Raw genomic sequence first — 21,327 nt, forward strand, 5'->3', positions numbered from 1 at the left:
GTCAGGCCTGGAGGTACATGATGGCAACCCAGCAGTCAGGTTGAGACACGTGGAACAGATTTGCAGATTAGCTATTCCCTGCGACTTTGCTGAAACAGGGGGGAGGCAAAACCATAAATCTAAAACCCAAACTAAAAGCTAAATCCATGGAGATCCGCTGTGAAGGTAAGCACCTGGTGAGTTTCGGCTCCAGGAAGCCAGGCCTGCCTTGAAGCTGTGCCCTCAGTACCTGGCCCAGCAGTGGTGGCCCCTGGCTTTGGCTGCCATATTAGGGCTGTGCTAGGAGACATTCCTTCTAGTACAGAAGGAGGCTTACAGGAAGGAATCAATGCTGGAATCAAGTATAAAGGGGACAGAGCCTTCCAGGGACTTCCCTCTACCGCCTCCTGATCCAAGAGTGCTGGATGGGACTGAGTCCCCTTTACGCATCCCATAAACACAGTGTTCTCCCAGGGCTGCCTACATAGGCCACACATGAAGAAGCCACTGTTCCCACATCCTCAAATGCACAGTCAAAGTCACTCAGTTTATTAGAAGCCATGGAAAATCTGAGAGGAAAGTTCCAAGGACTTGGTGTCCCTGGGTATGAAAGATGGAGTAGGTGGCTTTGGCATCAGTCCCCCATTGGCAGCCACAGGGCCTTCGTTCGTGCTGCGTGAAGTCTCAGCTCCTGTCCTGCCCCCTGGGCCTCCACATCCCAGGCCCTTGGGAAGCCCCCGTTTACCCACACAGACTTGAGGTTTCCTGCAGAGGCCCATTCCACAAACTGGGAGCCCTGGGATGGAGAGATACATGATTAGGACTGCCAGTGCCCATTTAGTTGCCAAACAGCTGCTTCCTTAGCAACCAACACCTGTGAAAGACCTGAAGACCTGACGAGGCTGGACACTTAGATCCTGACAGACGAGGCTGGACACTTAGATCCTGACAGACGAGGCTGGACATTTAGACCCTGGGCAACATTCCTTTTAGATTCAGAGGAAGTACACCTAGGGAAGCCTCGTCCTCCCCAGTTCAAGGCTCTTGCCAATGGGGACTTCTCATCCAGGAACAGTGGATTAGGAGGGCAGAGCCTTGGAATGTTGCTAGGGTGCATACCTTAGCAATAGGTCTTCCAAAAACCATGATGTCTTTGGGAGGCTTTAGGCCCTTTCTTTGAGCAGCAGTAGTACATACTTTTAATCCCAGTACTTGGGAGGCAGAGGCAGAGGCAGGCAAATCTCTGTGAGTTCAAGGCCAGCCTGGTTTACATAGTTCTAGAACAGCCAGAGCTACACAGAGAAATCCTGTCTGGAAACACTGTCTCCCTCATCCCCATAATAAAAGACCCTCTTCCTTTGTGACTGAGCTTGTACCAGGGTAGGACCTCAGCAGCTGTTGTCAAGGCATTTCTTCTTGTTAGCAACAGAGGTCCTTAGGGGATGAGGCCACATTCCTAGCACAGAAGTCTGTTGGTGAAGGTTAAGTACCCTGAAGTACCTGGGCAGAGCCGAAATACCACAAGGCCTGGACATCCTGATGTAAGGCCAGACAGCGGGTCAGGTGGTCCCGATCTCCTGTCACTACATTCACCAGGCCAGCAGGAAACAGAGTAGCTATATCCTAGGATGAGAGAGTGGGACAACCAGGGTTGACCATGAGTAAGGGCAGGCTGAAGAGTGGGCATCTGGCAGTGGCTGTAGGAGCTCATACAAGGAATAGGACTTAGATGGGATGCTGAGACTCATTACCATGGCTACCCAGGAGGGAAGAGGCCAACTGAGCTCCTGAAGATCCAGGAGCAGCAGACAGGAGGGGAAGCAGGTGATTTTACCTGACAGACCTCCAAGGCCAGCAGAGGACATGCCCCACTGGGTACTAAGACCACAGCGTTGCCATAGGCCAGTGCAGGACCCAGTAGTGACATAAAAGCCAGCAGAGGCCATTCATCTGGGCATACCACGGCCAGCACTCCCAGTGGTTCTCGAAGCCGGAGCACAGGGCCTTTCAATCCTGTTACCTACAGGGACAGATGACAGACACATCAAGGACAAGCTCCCAGAGGCCTCTCTATTGCCTGCCCCATTCTCCCACATTTGACATGTTCCTAGCTCCAGAGTACCTCCAATAAAGTGTGACCAGGGGATGCTGGAGCCCAATGGCCACTCATTAGCTTTATGGACCAGCATGAGTTACTTAACCTCTCTGGGCCTCTGGGCCTTCAATCTGCCATGTTTCTGCCTCAGCCTATGGAGTAGCTGAGACTTTGGGCTTGGACCATCAGTGTGTTTTGAGTTATTATAGAGTGCTCCAACCATGCTAGGATAGTCAAGTGTTCTATCACTGAACCATATTCCAACACTTGTTTGTGTCTGGTTTGTATTGAGACAGGGGCTACCTATGTAGCCCAGGCTGGCCTTGTACTCAGAGATCTGCTTGCCTCTGACTCCTGAGTGCAGGGATTAAACACAGACACCACCAATGCCCAGCTTGATTGATTGATTGATTGACTGACTGACTACTGACTGACTGACTGACTGACTGAGTTTTGGTTTTTCAAGACTCTGGGCAGTTCTGGCTATCCTGGAAGTCACTCTATAGACCAGGCTGGCCTCAAATTCACATAGGTCTACCTGCCTCTGCTTTTCGAGTACTGGAATGTGATTTCCTTTTTAATTGTTTGTGTGTGTGTGCACAGTTATGCGCTTTGTGAGTGCTAGAAGGGAGGGTGAGGCCCCTGCAGCTGGAGTTACATGAGGCCTCTGACCTGCATGTTGAGGTCAAACCCGCCCTCTGCAAGGATAGCTTCTTACTGCCTTACTGCTGGGACTAAAGGTATGCGCCACCATGCTCAGCAATACCTCTGTTTCTTTGACATGGGATTTCACTGTCTCCATTTTATAAATGTTGAGACCACAGGCCTGCACCTCCATGCCCACTGTGTGTTTACAAAGCCTTCTTGAATACAGTCAAGCCTACATTACTTAGATTTTAAATGGCATAATCTGGGAAGTTCCTACAAAGTGTGCACTCGTGAGCAGCCTGTTGTCCTGTAAGCACTGTAACCCTCCCTTCTGTCCTCTGAGCCATGGGTTCTCAGCCAAGCACTGATCTGTCTCTCCTCTCGTCAGAAGTTAATTGTATTTTCTAGAATTTTTACAGCTAAGCCTGGACTCAGGCCTGGCTCACTGAGCCTGGGTTCTGACTCTTGGCTTGCTGGCTGGCTGCCCTGTCCAGCTGCTTAGATCTGTCTCACCTGTAGTGTCTGGCCTTGGTCCTGAACCTGGGTGCCCCATATCTGGAGTCGCCTCACACTCAGCTCTACTTCAGTCTTGGCAACCGTAGGCACTGCTCCATGCCTCTCTAGTTGTGAGGCCAGCATTGGCTTCCTACGCTCCAGAGCAGCTGCCAGGGCCCATAGCAGGCCTGCTCGGGCTCTTGGGGACTGGGCTCCCCAGCTGTGGGCAAACAATGCAAGTTAGGGGTAACAGCTTGGCCTTAGCTACTCCCACATGGCCACCTCTCTCCACAGCCTCAACTTAGGGCTCAGTCCCAAGTTTACTCCCATCCCAGCTGCCCTTACCTCTGAGCTTCCATCTGAACCTCTTACCCAGGGGCAGCCTGATGAGCAGCTGCTACAGCCGCTTGGATATCCTTGGCTCCGCCCTCAGCTACACAGCTGGAGACTTTGCCTGAAGAGTCCTGGATGGGCCTGGAGCTCTGGGTCCCAGGAGACTGGAAACGGCCCCCAACAAACAGCCCATAGGGAGGTGCTGGGCTGCAGAGTGGAACAGGAGGAGGCTGAGTCCACATAGGCCACTGGCAGGTCTACTACACTGGTTGGACCTCTCAGTTCCCAGGAACCTTCTGGACTCAAATTTCTATTCTTATGAGCTTCTAGGAGGATTCAAACACCTGCTCCCATGAGCCTCTAGAGAATTCTGAATTCCTACCCCATGAGTTTTTGGGTCATCCTAAACTCTTACTTTAATGAACCTCTTGGACACTCTAAATCCCTATTCCTGTGAGTGTCTGGGACGTCTGGAATTCTTGCTTCCGGAGAAACTCAGACCATTAGTAGAACTGCAGTGCTCGTTACACTTGGGGTTAGGACCCAGAAAGCTACACTAAGAACTGGAGACCCCAAGACTGGCTCTAAGCACCCTCCAGGACCCCCATTCTCACCCTCTGCTACCAGGGCTGCAAGAGCTCACCTAGGCCCTGTTTCTGGCCTGGACAGCAGCCTGGAGGACACAGCAAGGCCAAATGTGTCGTAGTTGAGAGTCTCACAAAGGAAGGACTCCCGGGAAGGTGTCCCCAAGGGCTGCAGGTACTCATACAGACCCTGTGAGAGGTGCGTGGTCACCAGGAGGCCAGATGGTCTCAAGGTGACTCGAGAGGTACTAGGTGTCAAGAGATTCATAGGCGGATGGGCACTCACATCTGGACCTCCGTGCCAGGAAGACCCACTCTCCTTGCAGCCACCTGTAGGCACTCCGGGGTCTCGGAGGCCATGAGCGTTGATCCACACTGTGCCCACCTGGAGCCTATGAGGCAGGTAAAGACACAGGGGAGGAGGAGATGGAAAGCTGGGTGAAGGAGGAGGGAGACACCTGAGGGAGACAGGGCATAGGCAGGGGAGGAAGTACCAACTGACCCATAGCCCAGCTCCAGGGCCTGCCCTAGCCTCTCACTCCACACACTGGCGCTGCCTCCCCGAGGTGTTCCATTGGCCAGGGATAGTGCCTCCTTGACTGTGCGGAAAGGAGAAGCCATAACCACAGGCCACGGTACCTAGAAGAGGTGACAGGTATTAGCTGGAGAGCAAACCCTGCCGTCAGTACTTTACCCATTTGAGGAAGTCATAGTGCTCACAGCTGCAGGTTGCAGGGTCATGCAAACACTCTTAGGTTCAGGGTTGGTGCCCACAAGTCACTGAGGATGGAAGGGCAGGGCAGGATGACTGCAGTTTCAAGGGCCTCACCTCAGCCTGGGCACACGGGGCTGCTGGAGGCAGACCAGAAACCAAGACTGGAGAGAAGAATGGGCTGCTGGAGGGCACGTCGCCAGCTTGGAATACCTGGGAGGAGGAGAAATAGATACAGATGCCTGTCCTCTCTAGACCAGGGATACAGCTCAGCCCTCCTCATGAACATCCAGGCTTCAGGTCCTTCCTAAACCTAGCTATCTAGGTCCCGGCCCTCCTCCTTCAGGCCCAGGGCTCCAAGCCCCAGGCTCCTCCTTCAACCCAGGCATCCAGATCCCTAGGCCTCCTCCCTTAGACACTCAAGTCCAGACCCCAACTTCCTTCCCCAAACTCAGGAGTCTAGGATTTAGACCCAGGGCTCTAGGGCCTGGGACTTTCTTACTCTGACATAGGAGTTGGCTAGTCAAGGTCTAAGACCCCATTGTGCAGTTGGGGCTCACCTGTCCACCCTGGCTTTGGGCCTCATTCACAAAGTTCTGGGCCAGGTCTCGGGCAGCAGCTCCTCGAGCCCCCATGTCCACAGCCCCGTCCAGTCCTCGCCCACTCCGTATCTGTGCCATCCTGGCCTGGAGTCGCTTCAGAGCTTCATCCCATACAGATTCCTGGATGAAGAGCCTGAGCCCCCCCTGTTGGAAAAAAGGCATCAGAAGTGGCAAAGTCAGGGGCGATGTATGGAGAACAGGCTCCCACAGAGGGTGGGCCTCAGGGACACAGGAGCAGCAGCAAGCAAGAGGTAGACTGCAGGGAACTGGCAACTTGCCCAGAATGGTGGCATATACCTGTAACCCCAGGAGGATTAGGAGCTCAAGGCTAGCCTGGGCTACATAGTGAGCTGGAAGCCAGGTTGGGCTACATAAGACTCTGTCTTTTTTTTTTTTTTTTTTTTTTTTTTTTGGTTTTTCGAGACAGGGTTTCTCTGTGTAGCCCTGGCTGTCCTGGAACTCACTCTGTAGACTAGGCTGGCCTCGAACTCAGAAATCCGCCTGCCTCTGCCTCCCAAGTGCTGGGATTAAAGGCGTGCGCCACCACCACCCGGTTAAAAGACTCTGTCTTAAATAACAAAAAGGTCCAAAGAACAGAGATTAAAAACAAGCTGCGAATGAACACCTCAGGTATTTGGAGAGATATGGAGGGTGCCTGGACTTAGGTGACATGAGCATACAGATCTCACCAGGCCGCGGTCTGACCAGACAGCATCTACAACACCCTCCACAGCTGAGTCCACATCTGCCGAGTCCGTCAGCAGCAACAGTGACTCTGTGCCCAGGGCCAGGCTCAGCTCAGCTCCCTTGCCTGCTAGAGTCTGTCGCAGAACACGTCCTTCCTGAGGGAACCCCATGAGTTTCAGTTATGGCAGGAGCGCTTGGTCCTTAGTCATGCCCATCCCACTCCCAGCCCTGAAAATACCTCCACAGCTCCACAGAAGGCCACTTTCTGGACTCCAGGTTGGGAGGCCAGGACAGGCCCCAGCGAGGCAGGGCCACATACCACATTGAGGATCCCTGGGAAAGAGCCCAGTTCCCCTGCCAGTTGAGCCATGAGGAGAGGTGTAGGGAAGGCTGGGGGCACGAGGACCACCACAGTGCAGCCTGGGGAAGGGAAACAACCTTTCTCAGATCTGAGTCCAGACCCCTCCCCTCCCCTTACACACCCAGGGGTCCAGGTGCCAGCCCTCTTGACCCCAACCATCCTTTCTGAGAAAAGATGGGGGAGGGGAGCCATGCCTTTACCCACCCATAGCCAGGGCAGGGCAGACCCTCCACATCATGTCCAGGAAAGAGAAAGAAGTCGGCAGGATGAGGCCAATGACTCCTGCAAAGAATCCATAATGAGGAGACGGACGGGTTGCTTTACTGGGTCAGGAGGGCTCTTTGAGGACCTACAGTTCTCCTCACCCATGGGCTCCCAGTCGGCCAGTGTGCTATCCCGGGCGGGCGCCTGCACTGCATGGTACTGGAGCAGTTGCTGGGCCAGTGGCACATCTCCATCTCGAACTTCTCGAACAGCCCGCCCAGTGACCAGGGACTCCAGGGTGCTCAGCAGTTGCTGGTGCTTCTGAATAACCTTGGCCAGCCTTCAGAGAATACAAGGAGTTGGTCCATGCTCAGAGCAACCTGGACTATAATCCCCACAAGACCTTACAGGCAGATCCATAGTTTATCAGGGATAGTAGGTACCAAAGCTGTATAGGAAATGTAGTCTAGGAGAGGTCAAAACTCTGTGTGTGGGTGCTGTAGAATGGTCCTGGTCACGGATTACCAGCCAGTCCCAAAGATAACTGGGAACTTGAACCTTAGCCTCTGACTCAGTTGCATTATGGGAAATGGGATCTTTATAGCTGACTCCGTAGTGTGATGGGAAGCAGGGTGCTCAGACTCTAACGGAGTGTTGAGCAGCAGGGCTCTCGTGATATTCTGACTCTACTAGTCCCAGTGAACCATGAGGAACAACGGCTGATTCGGCCACTGAAGCGCCACATGCATTCGGGAAACATGAACCATTAATTCAAAGGGATCTGAGGAAAGGGAATCACTGTTTGTACAGTCTCCTGGGAATCGTGAGGGACAAGGTCCATCTCTTCTCCTGTGGGCCTTGTCTGTGCGTCCTCACCGGGTTAGGTGCTGGCCCCGAGCAGCTCCAGGGAGTTGGCTCCAGGTCTTGAATGCTATCTTTGCAGCCTCCACAGCTGCAGCGATGTCCTCAGCCTCTGCTTGCAGGCAGCTGGCCAAGTTCTCTCCTGCAGAGACAAGTGGGGGCCCAGATTGGGGGTGGGGGGCTTGTGTCAGAAGTTTCCTGTGAGTCCCAGGTCTTCCTCTAGTTACCTGTTACTGCTCTGACTGAGCCCTGCAGGCAGGAGCTGGCTTCCTTTTCCTTCTTTCCTTTCTTATTCTGATTTTTAAACTTTTTGTTTGTTTGTTTTGTTGATACAGGGTTTCTCTGTGTAGCCCTGACTATCCTGGAAGTCTCTCTGTAGATCAGGCTGGGCTCAAACTCAGAGATCTGTCTGTCTCTGTCTCCCGAGTGCTAAGATTAAACACTCAGCTGTGCTTTTAAACTTTTATTTATTTGGAATGAGTTATGAGTGTATTGCCTGCATGTATGTATATATATGTATGTATACCATACACATGCAGTGCCCACAGGAGTCAGATCGTCTGGACCTGAACTTACAGGTGGTTTTGAGCAGCCTGATCTGGACATGGGTGCTAGGTACTGAATGAACCTGGGTCTTCTGAAAGAACAGTACACACTTCTAACCACTGAGCTATCTCTTTGGCCCCTTTCTTCTTTTTTAAAAGTGTCTCACTATGAAGCCAAGGCTGGCCTGGAATTCACTCTGTATTTCAGGCTGGGTTCAAACTCGTGACCCTCAAACTTCAGTCCCTGGATTGCTGGGATTAGAGGTATGAGCCATTATACTAGGCTTTAGGAAGGGAATTTAGTAGAGAGAGGCTTCAAAAGCCTTTGGAGGCACTAGCAACTATAATTACTGAGGCTGTCCTCAGGAGAAATGAGAACTCCCATCGCCACCACCATCAGTGGTTGTTCCTGCACTGAGGGGCTTGAGCCCAGATATCAGGGATGGCATGGCTGCCACCCTGAGAGAGGTCTTTGTTCCTCCTGAATAACTGGACTCTTCAAAAACCTGTGATGGGATCCTGGCAAGGCGCTGGACTCCTGTGTTCTGGCTTCAGCCACATCCCATTGACATAGTGGCCCAAGAGGCGGTTGTGGGTGTCCAGCCAGGCCTGGGGGAAGAAAGGAGTTTGGAGAAGAGCCTATGAGGCAGCTGGGACAGCTAATCCCCTTGCTCTCCTTGAGGGGAGGGACGCTTGCACCCTTTGCCCTCAACTCACCCTTCTCCTGTCTGCCTACACGATCAAATTATACTTCTAGCCCCGGTTTTGTTTGTTTGTTTGTTTGTTTGATCTTGTTTTGTTTTTACTATGGCTAAAACATTATCTGAAGCTTATTACATTAGCTAGCACTGCTGCTACAGCCTGTATTATATGTATAGCTCACATACAGCCCCAGTACTCAGGCCAGCCTGAGCTGCAATGGCAAGATCTTGCTTGGACTCTATTCTGTTTCTCTCTTTTTGAGACAGGATCAAATTTAATAATAGCCCAGGCTGGTTTAAACTCACTGAGGTGTCATGAATGAACTCCAGATCCTCCTGCATCCATCCACTGTGTGCACTAGTATGCCTGGCTTACATGTTAGTATCTCACTTTCATCCACAGAGAAATGACTTTAAGCTAGCATTGATGCTGGGGATGGAACCCAGGGGCCTTGAAAATGTTAGGCAAGAGCTCTACAGCTTTGTTTATTAACACTATTATTATTTTTATTATTTTCATTTTTGAAGACAGGGTTTCTCTGTGTATCTCTAACTGTTCTGGAACTTGCTCTATAGATCAGGCTGGCCTCCTGCCTCTGCCTCCCGAGTGCTGGGATTAAAGGCGTGTGCCAGCACGGCCAGGCTTAGCCAGGGGTTATAATACTTTGTCTCTGGGGAAAGGGGAAGGAATCAATATCCATAAGCAGCCAGCAGAGCCACTTTAGCTCCTTCTGTGACCTTGACTTCAGCTTCCTCTCCACGAATGCTTCATGCTGCTTTCTCTTCCTCCTTAAATTTTCTGCTGTTCTTAATTCCAACATCTACTCTCCACTTTCTGATGTTTTTCCTTATTCTGACAACTGGCCCTGTCATTCTTTTTTTGTTTGTTTGTTTTGTTTTTTGTTTTTCGAGACAGGGTTTCTCTGTGTAGCCCTGGCTGTCCTGGAACTCACTCTGTAGACCAGGCTGTCCTCAAACTCAGAAATCCACCTGCCTCTGCCTCCAAGTGCTGGGATTAAAGGCGTGCGCCACCACCGCCCGGCGCTGTCATTATTTACTTTTTTTCTTAAAGCACAATGGGCTCAGTGTGTACCACATGTCCATAATCCCAACACCTGAGACAGAGAAGCAGGAGATCACTATGCTTTAAAGGGTAGCCTAAGCTACATAGGGAGACTCCGTCTCAAAAAAAAAAAAGTGCATGGTGTGGAAGTTCTCAGTTGGCCAAGTGCTTGCCTTGCAATGAATAAAAGAACCTGGGTTCAATCCCCAAGTCCATGGGAGAAACGTGGATCAAGGCACACACGTTTGAATCCCAGTGTTAGGAAGGTAGAGGAGGAGGATCCTTGGGGCTCAAAGAACAGCCAGCCTAGCCTACATGGGGAGATCTAGCCTAGTGAGGGAGCAATTCAAAAGAAAGAAGGCTGGAACAGAAGAGCTGACTCCAGAGCTAAGGGCTCCTGCAGACTACCCATGACAGCTCACAGCCACCAGCAACTCCAGCTCCAGGGATCTCAACCCCTCTGCTGGACTCCTCGATCACTTGTGAGCATGTGCACATGCATACACACAGACACATAATCATAAAGAACAAAAAAAAAATCTTGGCTAGGTGCTGCACACTTTAATCTCAGCAGGCGGGAGGCAGAGACAGGTGAATTGCTTGTGAGTTCAGGTCAGACTGTCTACATGGAGCATTCTAGGCTAGCCAGGACTGGTCACATAGAGAAATCCTGTCCCAAAAGAAAATAAAAACCTTTTAAAAAGAAAAGAAATATTGTCACCCAAATGTTCCAAACTGCAGCAATCACAAGGACAGAGCCATTGGAAGTGGGGCCATGTGAACACGAGCTGGGAACTAACCACGATGACTGACAGTTAATGCTAGGACAGTGCTAGCTGGATAACAAAACCCTTATCTGCTAGAAATAAAGACTCAAATATTTATGCAAAAGTAGCACAACAGCTGGCATTTGTATAAACTACTCTTGAGAGAAAGGAAAAAGCACCAGCAAACACTGGCCTGCGTGTAGTTGTTGAAGCCACGTGATGAATACGTGGGAGTTCCTAACATCAACTGCTGTGGAAAAGATGGAAAACACGTTCCCACAAGAATGTCCACAGGGTCCTGGCAGGCCACAGGAGCAGGAGCGGATTGCCTATTGGACACCAAGAGCTTTAAATGTCCCTAAGTAGCCAAGACAATTGATTCCAGATGAGTCTTGTCAGGGAACTGGAGCCAAACAGTTGCCAAACTCTGGAATTTTATTTTCAAGAGAAATTAGTATCCAGGATGTTTAGATGGGACTAATTGTACAATAAATGACATTTCCAAAAACAAAGTTCAAGCCAAAGAAAACATGTTTGCTGGTTGAGGTGCCCATAGAGTGTAAATCTGAGGCCTTTGTTGGAATAACGGGGACAAGTGACTGGGGTGGGGGGGCACCAGAATCCAAGGCCCAGTGACAGGCCCAGCTCTTTATCTTGTTTTTTTTGAGACTGTTTAGTTGACTTGGAACTCGTAACTCTCCTGCGTTGGCCTTCCAAATGCTGGGATTCTTGGTTTGTCTACCACATCCAAACTCCTTTAAGCGTGTGTACTATGGGCAAAATTACTTTGCTCATGAGCCTTGTGTTCTGTCACTAAAATAACAAAAATAATCTCCTCTCTGTGGCACAATCTATCCACCCATCAATCCCAGCCTTCACCGATTACTGTTATACAGAGGCATGCCGCCCCTAAACAGCTTCCCACTGGGGTCTCTGAATTGTTCCAAATCCTTTTTAGTTACTCCAAGTCCACTACCTTCAACTCCCTGGCTGGAGTCTCCACTGCAACTGTTTGTCCAGGAGCATAAAGTTCAAGCAACAGTAACTCCATCTCCCTGTGATGGATTCACAGCACCCAGTTATCAGAGCCCAGTGCCTATCCTATCCTGGACTCTCCACGAAGGAACACTAAACAGCCCCAAAGACAGCTACCAGAAGCTGGGCAGTGGTGGCCCACGCCTTTAATCCCAGCACTTGGGAGGCAGAGGCAGGTGGATTTCTGAGTTCGAGAGTTCAAGGCTAGCCTGGTCTACAAAGTGAGTTCCAGGATAGCCAGGGCTACACAGAGAAACCCTGTCTCGAAAAACCAAACTAAACCAAACCACCCCCCCCCCCCAAAAAAAAAAACCCCCACCCGGGAACCCTAACCTTTTTTTTTTTTTTTTTTTTATGGAACTATTTTAAAGATTTATTTATTTATTTTATTTATGAGTACACTGTAGCTGTATTCAGACACACCAGAAGAGGGCATCAGATCTCATTACAGATGGTTGTGAGCCACCATGTGGTTGCTGGGATTTGAACTCAGGACCTCTGGAAGAGCAGTCAGTGCTCTTAACCGCTGAGCCATCTCTCCAGCCCAAATTAAATTTCTTTTTTTTTTAAGATTTATTTATTTGTTTCATGTATGTGAGTACATAGTCCCTGTCTTCAGACACACCAGAAGAGGGCTTCGGATCCCATTACAGATGGTTGTGAGCCACCATGTGGGTGCTGGGAATTGAACTCAGGACCTCTGGAAGAGCAGTCAGTGCTCTTAACCACTGAGCCATCTCTCCAGCCGGGATCCTACTCTTAACCAGCATCTGGGTGACATCTCTTGATGAACCAGTCTGCCTCCATCTTAGGCTTGAAAGCCTCTTACAGTAAAGACAAACTAGGTTCTTTCCTGTTTATGATTAAATCTGTTTCTCAAGGATTGTGTTATGTCCCACCTGTAACCTTAAGTACAAATAGTTCTGTACTGCCTGTTCCAAGAAACTTCAACCATGCCTTGGTTTTAAAAAGATATTTTAATCATTTTGCAGCCCTGTGTTGCAAAAGGGTTGCTATGGTTACCATTTTAGGAACACCTAGCAATATGTCTTTTCTTCAGGAGGTCATTACAAGGCTTATGTTCTGCTCTGTAACCCCAACTATTTTGCTGGCTATACCCCCCTATCCCCAAGCTATAAAAAACTTGTCTTCCTTACATCCAGGACTGACTTTTAGAACTCAGACTTATCAGGTAGGTAGCTTGTGTACTCAAATAAAAAAAGCGTGTTTAATTACTTGTTTTAGTTACTTTGGCCATGATGATTTGGGGGGTCAGTGATCTTTCTCCTTGAATCTTTGGGATCAACACTCTAAACTTTATAGAGTGTTATATATGCTGTCCTTCCAAAGTTGCAGCCCTTCTGTAACGCAGGGACTCCTTTTAGAGTCTAAAGACTCTCCGACCTCCTTAATACTTCCCTAAATGCTGGGAAGAATTTCTGAGACCATAGGCATTCTGATTGGCCCTTGGTTTAAAAGAAAATCCCAGGAACCCTAACTACAATCCACTGGGACTGCAAGAGGGTTCTGGAGCCCTGGGCCAGGAGGCTCTAAAGGAATAATATAAATGAAATAGGACAATCTTCCAAAGAAACTCATTAAACTTGGGAGGGAGAGGGGTAGAGAAAGAATGAGAATCGAATGAGCCAGGAGGATCAAGAGAATTCATATGACGTTCAAAGGGGCGTGGGATCACAGAGCACCGTAAGGATATTCAGACAGGGGCAGCTTTGAACCAACTTGGGGCTCTGAACGTTCCCGTGAGCCTCCGAAGTACCAGGAGCCGCAAGGAACCATGGTCCAGCAAGGTGAAGAAGTCTCACGAGGACCACGAGGGATATGGGAATTTAGTGACCGCTCGTTACTGAAGGGGTCTGAGAAAACACTACAGCGGCGTTCAGGGCCATAAATGAGAACCATGAGACCGCCCAAGGCCAGCGGCCCAGGCAAGGCTTCCAAGGCATAACGTGAATCACGCGCGCTGACAGGGCGGGGCTGCCGAGAGTGCCGCAGTGGATGACGGGAGCCCGCGCGCCGAAAGCGGCCGAGAGGACTTAGGGGATAGCCGGCCGCCGCAAGGCAAGCCCTCACCAGCGCGCATGCGTGGCTCTCTGGCACCGGTCCGTACTCCAGCGTCGTGAAGATCTCACGGGTACAGGGCTGTACACGCGTAGCCGCCATCACTCGCCGAACGCCTTCCGCGAAGGACGGCTGGATCGTCTGCCTAGAGGAACTTGGAGGTCCGAAGTGCGGCACCGCCCACTCCAGTCAAAGGGGCGGGGCCAACAGTAGGGCGGGGCAGCGAGCTATAGGACGTGACCCGCCTACTTTAGAGCCACGCGATGCGGCCTGTGGGCGGACGCAGGGAACTGTAGTTTCAGGGAGAACAGAAATGGGTAGGTGGGTGGGTGGGGTCCCACATTAACAGAAGGGCTTCGGCTATCGTCACTTTGAGTCTTTAGAAAAAAAATAGATTTCCGTTTTGTTTTTTTTGAGACAGGGTCTTATTGTGAACGCTGGAGTTAACTATGTTGTCCCGGCTGGCTTCAACTCTCAGAGACCTATCTCTGCCTCCTGAGTGCTGGTATTAAAGGCGTGTGCCAGCACACTGGCTAAAAAATATTTCTCTTTCTTTGTAAGGGTGTTTAACCTGAGGGACGTCTTTGCACTATGTGTCTGCAGTGCCTATGGAGCCCAGAAGAGGGCGATGCAGGCACTGGGCTTGAGTGAGCCCAGTGGCAGTTGTGAGGCAACATGTGGGTGTTAGGAGCCTCACTCCAGACTTACCCAAAAACAACATGTGTTCTTAATTGCTGAGCCTTCTCTCCATCCAGATGTTTTTCTTTCTTTAAAAGAAGCAAACAGAGATTACTTTTATGTGCACGAGTGTTGTGCCTGCATGCATGTCCGTGCATCAAGTACTGCAGTATCCCAGGAGGACAGAAGAGGGCGACCGATCCCCTAGAACTGGAGTTACAGGGATTGTTAGTTGCAATGTGGGTGTTGGGAATAGAACTCTCTTCTAGAAGAGCAGTCAGCACTCAGCCGTTTAACTATCCCTCCAGCCTCCTCCGCTTCCATAACTTTTTTTTTATAAGCAAAAACATACATTTTGTTCAAAACGGGCGATTAATAGCACTGAGACTGAGTGTGTGTTGGGTGGGATCGGACCCAGAGCCTAACACATGATAGGCAAGAACAGGAGATACTAAAGCTTTCTTTTCTTTTTCTTTTTCTTTTTTTTTTTTTTTAGTTTTTTCGAGACAGGGTTTCTCTGTGTATCTCTGGCTGTCCTGGAACTCACTCTGTAGACCAGGCTGGCCTCGAACTCAGAAATCCGCCTGCCTCTGCCTCCCAAGTGCTGGGATTAAAGGCATGCGCCACCACCGCCCGGCGGAAATGTAGGTTTTATTGATTCAGGAAGTGTGTCATTTCTCGGGCCCCCTCAGCTCTTACTTTTGATTGGTTGGGTAAGAGGGTGTGGCTTCAGATCTTTAATACAAGTGGTCCTTGTGGGTGCCTGCTTTGGATGATAGGGCACTGAGGTGGGTTTAACGGCGGCTACTTCAGTTCCTTAGTTATACAGACGCCGGAAGTATGGCTTTCATTTACCCATGGCCAAACAGGACCGATTAAGATACCCAACAGGTAATGAAAACCGAGCCTTCATCATAATGGGACTGTAGACCATTCTCAGGACAGATTTTAGGACTCTGGGTGGAGTACTGTGTGTACTTGACTGGCTGGGAGATAATGGTGGACGCCTTTAATCCCAGCTCTTTGGAAGCATCGGCAGGCAGGTCTCTGTGGATTCGAGGCTAGCCTGGTCTACAAAGCATTCCAGGACAGCCAGGAAGGGCTACACAGAGGAAACACAGACACACACACACACACCGAATCAACTGTGACCCTACAGTAGGCTGGCTTCCTTTATCTGGGAAAAACTCTCCACGTTTTGGACGCCTGGGACTTTTTCCTAGGGCCATGGCGGACTCGACGTTTCTGGCACCAGAGCTAAGCGACGCAGAAGAGACGGTGCGGTTTCAGGAGTTGCTGCTGAAGGTGCGGGTTGACTAGACTGGTGGAAACCTGGGTATTTAAGAATCTATTATGAATTGCCACTCAGAGAGGCAGCTTCGTTTCCCAGAATGCCCTATGGCAGCAAGGAGACCTATGGGAATTGTAGTTGTTTGGTTCAAGGTTTACGAGGTTTTAAAAGAAATGGAATGGGAGTGAACTTGGGAATTCTTGTAAAAATAAAAGGGGGCCTAGACTGTATAGTGATCCTGAGCTGTCACATATGAGTTGTCCTGTAGTCGTTTGAGGATCAGATGAGGTGGTTTGACTTCGCAGACTCATCCTGGACGGTTGCTTTTCCCCCCACAGGCTTCCAAAGAGCTCCAGCAAGCCCAGACAGCCGGGCCGGAGTCTACACAGATCCAGCCAAAGCCTGGTGAGAGACAGATAGAAGTGCTGTGTCTAGGTAGTAAGTAGGTAGATAGCTAGATAGGAAGGTAGGATAGCCCAGGGAGAATGGGAGACCCTGGGAGAGGGTCAGGAGAAGCTGGAGGCAGGACACACAGGATGAAGGTGACAGATCATATTTGGGTACAAAGGCCTAGGAGTAGTTTTGTGAATGGACAGGCAGGAAGATCACCAACAAACACTGGACCACAGAGAACAGAGTGGGAAGTGGAGAGTCAACGTAAGAAAGAGTCGGGTGCCTGAGAGAAGCAGAGAGGAATGGAAAGAGGGGAGGACAGAACCGAAGTGTGAAGGCAGGGCCATACTTACAGGGTAAAGGTGCTTGCCACAGCCTGGTGACCCAAGAGAACTGAGTCCTGAATGTCGTCCTCTGACCATCACACACTCCAGCCGTGTTTGCACACACGCATGCACACACACACACACAGAGGCGAAATAGGTACATGTAATTAAAAGAGGGGAAGAAATGAATGCCTGTGCTCTAAGGATGCAGAACTCCCAAGTCTGGGGCCAGCCTGACTGTAAAAGTGAGAGACCTTGTCTCAAAAAAGGGAGAGAGAGGGTGGGTGAGAACGTGACAGCTCAGGGACAGATGGCCAAGATGACTGCACCCGTGCAGGTTTCTGCATAAAGACCAACTCTTCGGAAGGAAAGGTTTTCATCAACATCTGCCACTCTCCCTCCATCCCTCCCCCGGTGGACGTGACTGAGGAGGAACTGCTTCAGATGCTGGAGGAGGACCAAGCTGGCTTCCGAATCCCTATGAGCCTGGGGGAGCCGCATGCTGAGCTGGATGCAAGTCAGTGCCCGCAGGATACGCCCAGTCTGCTCCCCCAGCAGTGTTTTCTCAGGAGCTCCCAGTCAGCACTGGGAGCCAGAGGGGTCCAAAAGTCATTCCAGTGTGAGCAACTCAGGACTGGAGGGAGCACGCATGCCCTGGGCTCATCACTGAGGTTGCAGAAGGTTTTTGAGAGGGTTTTGTGGAAGAGTACCAGTCTGATTTGAAGAGTTACTCAGGCAAAAAACAGAAAAGAGGGTCATAGGCAGAGATGACAAGTGAGCTGAGCATGGTTGCTCACTCTCGTAATCTTACCTCTTAGGATACTGAGGCAGGAGAATTGCTGGGAGCTAGAGGCCAGCCTGGGCTTCATAGAAAGATGGCAAGGCCCTGTGTCTGGAGGATACAGTGATTTGGTTGATGGTCTAAGGATCAGGACAGGCGGGAAGTATGGCTAGTCGGGGGCTCTAGAGTAGACGTTATCACTTCCTAGAGTGGGTGGGATAGTGCGAGGGCGTCCTTGGGGCTGCTGGGGCAGACCCTACCTTGGTGGTGTGGTCTGCAGCCCAGATGTGAGCCTAGAAGCCAAGAAGGACCTTGTCTGACTTGTCTGGAAAGTGTATGCTGTTTTTCACTTGCTGTGTCTTGGGTCTCTGGTCCTTGGGTAAGTTTTATGGGTATTCCATGGAAGTTGTGGGGACCTCATTCCCTCTTTGTTTCCACAGAAGGCCAGGGCTGTACTGCCTATGACGTCGCTGTCAATAGCAACTTCTACCTGAGGATGCAGGTGGCGTGTGGGGTAGGGATAAGACCTTGGCAGTATGCTTCCTCCAGCCCCAGCCCCACCCCTACCATCACATCTCTTCTTTCTCTCACCCCAGAACAGTGATTTCTTGCGGGAACTGGTGGTTACCATCGCCAGAGAGGGCCTTGAAGACAAGTACGGCCTACAACTAAATCCTGGTGAGGAGCAGGAGGGACCAGGAATCTTGGGTGCCACACTTGGGAGAGGTGAATCCAGTGTGTTAGGGATTTCCTTGACTAGCTTTCAGGAGAGGTGAAGCTTCTTCTTCTTCTTCTTCTTCTTTTTGTTTTTTGTTTTTTGTTTTTTCAAGACAGGGTTTCTCTGTGTAGTTCTGGCTGTCCTGGAACTCTGTAAACCAGGCTGGCCTTGAACTCAGAATCCACCTGCCTCTGCCTCCTGAGTGCTGGGATTAAAGGTGTGTGCCACCACTGCCCGGCATCGAGGTGAAGCTTCTTAGAATGAGGGTGAAGTCAAGATGGTTTGAGGCCAGGAGTCTGCAGGATGTGTGTGGGGGAGTTTCTTGGTGCATTCCCCAGAAGGGTAGAGCTAAGGTGGGTAGGGCCGCCTAGAGTCAAGCTTGCTACAGTCAGGGTGGAAAGTTTCCAGGAAGGTGGCCCAGCCTCTGTGGACTGGGGAGTATCACCTGAGGGCCCACCCCAGTGATGTTTGACTCTGCACCCTCAGAATGGCGCATGCTGAAGTACCGGTCTTTCCTGGGCTGCATCTCACAGCAGAACATCCGTTCCCAGCAGCGCCCACGGATCCAGGAGCTGGGGACCGTGGATGCCAGTGACTCACTGGGAACCCGGCACGGGTGAGCTGTCGTGCACATCTGGGCACATCTGGGCTGATGACTGTCCTGGGGCTGAGACCTGGCTGGGTGGAGGGAGAAAGGGACAGTAAGCCAAGTAGAGGGCCACCCTCAGCCTGCCCTTGTTCCTATACAGCCCAGAGCGGCCTCACCTGAGCCTTTGGTTGGAAGCTCCTGATCTCCTCTTGGCTGAAGTTGACCTTCCTAAACTGGTGAGTGCAGGTTCTTTAGTCAGGGAAAAGAGCAGGTGGACACCCCGGGGCTAAGGCAGGAGGTCTATGGACCAAACTCCTGGGTCTGAAGGAAGACATTGGGGCCTGGACTGGTCTCGGTTCTATCTCTTGAGGCAATGAGGTAGTTGCCTCTCTTGGCCTAGAAAACATGACAGCTGTAGCTGCTACTATCCTGGGTTTGAGCTCCTTGAGACTTAGAATTATTGTCCTTTGGGTTCCCTCCATTGTTTTGGTGCTGGGGATTGAAGCTACAACCATGTATGCTAGGACCTTGTGGACATAGCTTCCCAATGCTAGGGAACGTGGGCTGACTGTGCCTCATCACCAGGATGGAGCCCAAGGGCTGGCGCTGGAGATAGGAGAGAACCGCCTGGTGATGGGAGGCTCCCAGCAACTGTATCACCTGGATGCCTCCATTCCCCTGCGGATCAATACTGAGGCAACCAGGGCTGCTTTTCACCTCAGGAGAAAGGTGCCTAGAGGGGCTTCAGGAAGTGCTGGGATGTAGGGACCTGGAGCCCTGGCTCTGCGGGAGGAGGCATGGACCTGGAGTCCTGGGCTTGAGAGGGGAGAGCCAGCATCTGGAGGTCTGGGTCCTGAATCCTCATTCTCTCTCCTTTCTCAGCAACTGATGGTGTCCATGCCCCTCCTGGCAGCGCCTTCTTGACCAGAGTGTCCTGTATTTCCAGATGTAGAGAAGATGCTGGTGTCTTCTCTAAGTGAAGTGAAATAAACAGATTCCAGTTCTCTCCAGCTCCAGTCAATGATGTGTAGAGGAAGGAAGGGAGGAGAAATGCCAGCTCTGACTCAGTGTCCCCAAAGTCTCTGTCTCTTTCTCACGGCCACGGCCTCCTCCTGAGCATTCTGGATTCCTGTTTTCTGCTTGTCTCCCCTGGGTTCCAGAGCTGACCCTGATTCTTTCCTATCCCATTTCATTATGCCAACGAGAACATCTAGGCATCCAGGCTCAGCTCCGGCCCCTCCTTCCCAGACAAGACTCTTCCCGCACGGGTGTCCAGCAGTCCCCAGAATAAATGTCCCACCATACCACCAACTCTTGCTTCTCCTAGTTCTAGTGCCTTCTCCAGAATGTCATGTGGGAAGTTGCTATATGACTATCCCCAGTACAGTGGGTGCTCTCTTGGGACTGGGACTTGTGCTGTCTGACCTCTAAGCAGTCAAACTCAAGCAGTGTCTCTAGGCTCTCCTGTGCCATACTCTGTCAACTATCCATTCTTGGTGTCCAGCTTCATGTCACAGGTACCCCCAAGTTGAAGTCCCAAATCCCCAAGCCTCACTACCTCCTGGCTCAGCATGTCATGCTCCCTCTTTTAGGACACTCCATTCTACTTCCCAAGAATCTTTCCCCTTTCTGGTGCTGAGGATGTAACCCAGAGTCTGTAATGCCAAGTGTGTTCTGGGCAGGCAGTGGTGGCATTCACCTTTCATTCCAGCACTCAAGGGCAGAGGCAGGCGGGTCTCTGAGTTTGAGGCCAGCCTGGACTATAGAGTGAGTTCCAAAACAGCCAGGGCTACACAGAGAAACACTGTCTCAAACATCCAAACCAAACAAGCAATGCTAGGCATACATTTGTCGTGCCTTTGAGCTATATCTCAGGGCACCCCCATCTGGTGTTTGTTTGAAAAGAGGTCTCATGTAGCCCAGGCTGATTTGAAACTTCTCCTGAAGCTGAGGATTTGAATTTATAATCCTCCTGCCTCCCGTAAAGTGATGGGATTTCAAGTTTGACTACCCTGGTTTATATAGCTGGGGACCAAACCCAGAACGCCATGCGTGCTAGGCACGAACTCTCCTGAGCTGAGCCTCTTCCCAGCCTCCACCCCTGAACTGTCATATGTATTATATTGGTAAGATGTCAGGTGCTGTTTATACTTGTTGAAACATGATCTTTTTTTTTTAGATTTATATATTTTACATTTGTGAATGTTTTGCCTGCATGAATGTATGTGTATCATGTGTGTGATTGGTTTCTGTAGAAGGCACAAGCTGTGGGATCCCAGAACTGGAGTTAGCATGTGGGTACTGGGCACTGATCCTGAGACCTTTATGAGAGCAACAAGTATTCTTAACCCTGAAGCCATCTCTCCAGTGCCAAAAACGGACTCAAATGTGCTTTGAGACTCTGTCCTAGGTCAGGCTGGCTCCCTGGCCCTGCAGAGGGAAGATGGAAAATATAAACAGTGATAATAAAAAACGTTAACCTGGTGTCCAGATGTGGAGTGTAAGGCCACTTGCTGCTGGGTCTGGTGACTAGAGGTCCATCAGGAACTCACATGGTAGAGAACTAATGGCCAAAAGTTGCCTTTTAACCTCCACAAGTACACCGTGGCATGCCAGCCTGACTGTGTGGTTACACACAGATATACAGATATATTCTCTCCCTCCCTCCCTCCCTCCCTCCCTCCCTCCCTCCCTCCTTCCCTCCCTCAACCCCCTCCCCCCGTGTGTGTGTGTGTGTGTGTGTGTGTGTGTGTGTATGCATATATTACATATGTGTGTGTTATCTACTGTCTGGTAGCTC

At 50.7% G+C, this 21,327-nt stretch overlaps 2 protein-coding genes across 5 annotated transcripts; one reads left to right on the forward strand and one right to left on the reverse strand.

Moving 5' to 3' along the window:
* Positions 1-505: 505 nt before the first annotated feature.
* Aldh16a1 (aldehyde dehydrogenase 16 family member A1) lies at positions 506-13,921 on the reverse strand. 2 transcript variants are annotated; one of them, XM_028788859.1, is made up of 17 exons: positions 13,764-13,921; positions 8,613-8,715; positions 7,577-7,703; positions 6,862-7,040; positions 6,701-6,778; positions 6,374-6,555; positions 6,138-6,290; positions 5,407-5,592; positions 4,964-5,059; positions 4,637-4,773; positions 4,421-4,526; positions 4,194-4,324; positions 3,590-3,757; positions 3,236-3,437; positions 1,814-1,999; positions 1,480-1,602; positions 506-775 (listed from the first exon to the last, which is right to left on the reverse strand). In XM_028788859.1, exons 1-17 carry the CDS (start codon positions 13,851-13,853, stop codon positions 614-616), a joined length of 2,409 nt encoding a protein of 802 aa, XP_028644692.1. In that variant the 5' UTR covers positions 13,854-13,921; the 3' UTR covers positions 506-613. The 2 variants fall into 2 exon arrangements, with proteins under 2 accessions (XP_028644692.1, XP_028644693.1); XM_028788860.1 differs by lacking the exon at positions 8,613-8,715 and having other exon boundaries at positions 13,764-13,870.
* Pih1d1 (PIH1 domain containing 1) lies at positions 13,673-19,838 on the forward strand. Of its 3 annotated transcripts, none has more exons than XM_028788861.1 (10): positions 13,673-13,912; positions 15,653-15,734; positions 16,059-16,125; positions 16,777-16,956; positions 17,661-17,722; positions 17,817-17,898; positions 18,425-18,554; positions 18,688-18,763; positions 19,113-19,256; positions 19,410-19,838. In XM_028788861.1, the coding sequence occupies exons 2-10, from the start codon at positions 15,657-15,659 to the stop codon at positions 19,449-19,451; spliced, it is 861 nt and encodes a 286-aa protein (XP_028644694.1). In that variant the 5' UTR covers positions 13,673-13,912; positions 15,653-15,656; the 3' UTR covers positions 19,452-19,838. The 3 variants fall into 3 exon arrangements, with proteins under 3 accessions (XP_028644694.1, XP_028644695.1, XP_028644696.1); XM_028788862.1 differs by lacking the exon at positions 13,673-13,912 and adding an exon at positions 13,921-14,068; XM_028788863.1 differs by lacking the exon at positions 13,673-13,912 and adding an exon at positions 15,125-15,320.
* Positions 19,839-21,327: the final 1,489 nt, after the last annotated feature.

The sequence above is a fragment of the Grammomys surdaster genome, unplaced genomic scaffold (assembly GCF_004785775.1).
Source record: "Grammomys surdaster isolate TR1022 unplaced genomic scaffold, NIH_TR_1.0 125769, whole genome shotgun sequence".
NCBI lineage: Eukaryota > Metazoa > Chordata > Mammalia > Rodentia > Muridae > Grammomys > Grammomys surdaster.

Bases quoted from the DNA above. Each gene is read 5' to 3' on its own strand.
- Aldh16a1 (XM_028788859.1), bottom strand. From the start codon at position 13,853: ATGGCGGCTACGCGTGTACAGCCCTGTACCCGTGAGATCTTCACGACG. The intron at 3,758-4,193 runs GTGAGCTCTTGC...TCCACTCTGCAG, and splicing joins AGGCCAGAAACAGGGCCTAG to CCCAGCACCTCCCTATGGGC. The intron at 3,438-3,589 runs GTAAGAGGTTCA...GTTTGCCCACAG, and splicing joins GCTCATCAGGCTGCCCCTGG to CTGGGGAGCCCAGTCCCCAA.
- Pih1d1 (XM_028788861.1), top strand. From the start codon at position 15,657: ATGGCGGACTCGACGTTTCTGGCACCAGAGCTAAGCGACGCAGAAGAG. The intron at 16,957-17,660 runs GTCAGTGCCCGC...TTGTTTCCACAG, and splicing joins GCATGCTGAGCTGGATGCAA to AAGGCCAGGGCTGTACTGCC. The intron at 18,555-18,687 runs GTGAGCTGTCGT...GTTCCTATACAG, and splicing joins TCACTGGGAACCCGGCACGG to CCCAGAGCGGCCTCACCTGA.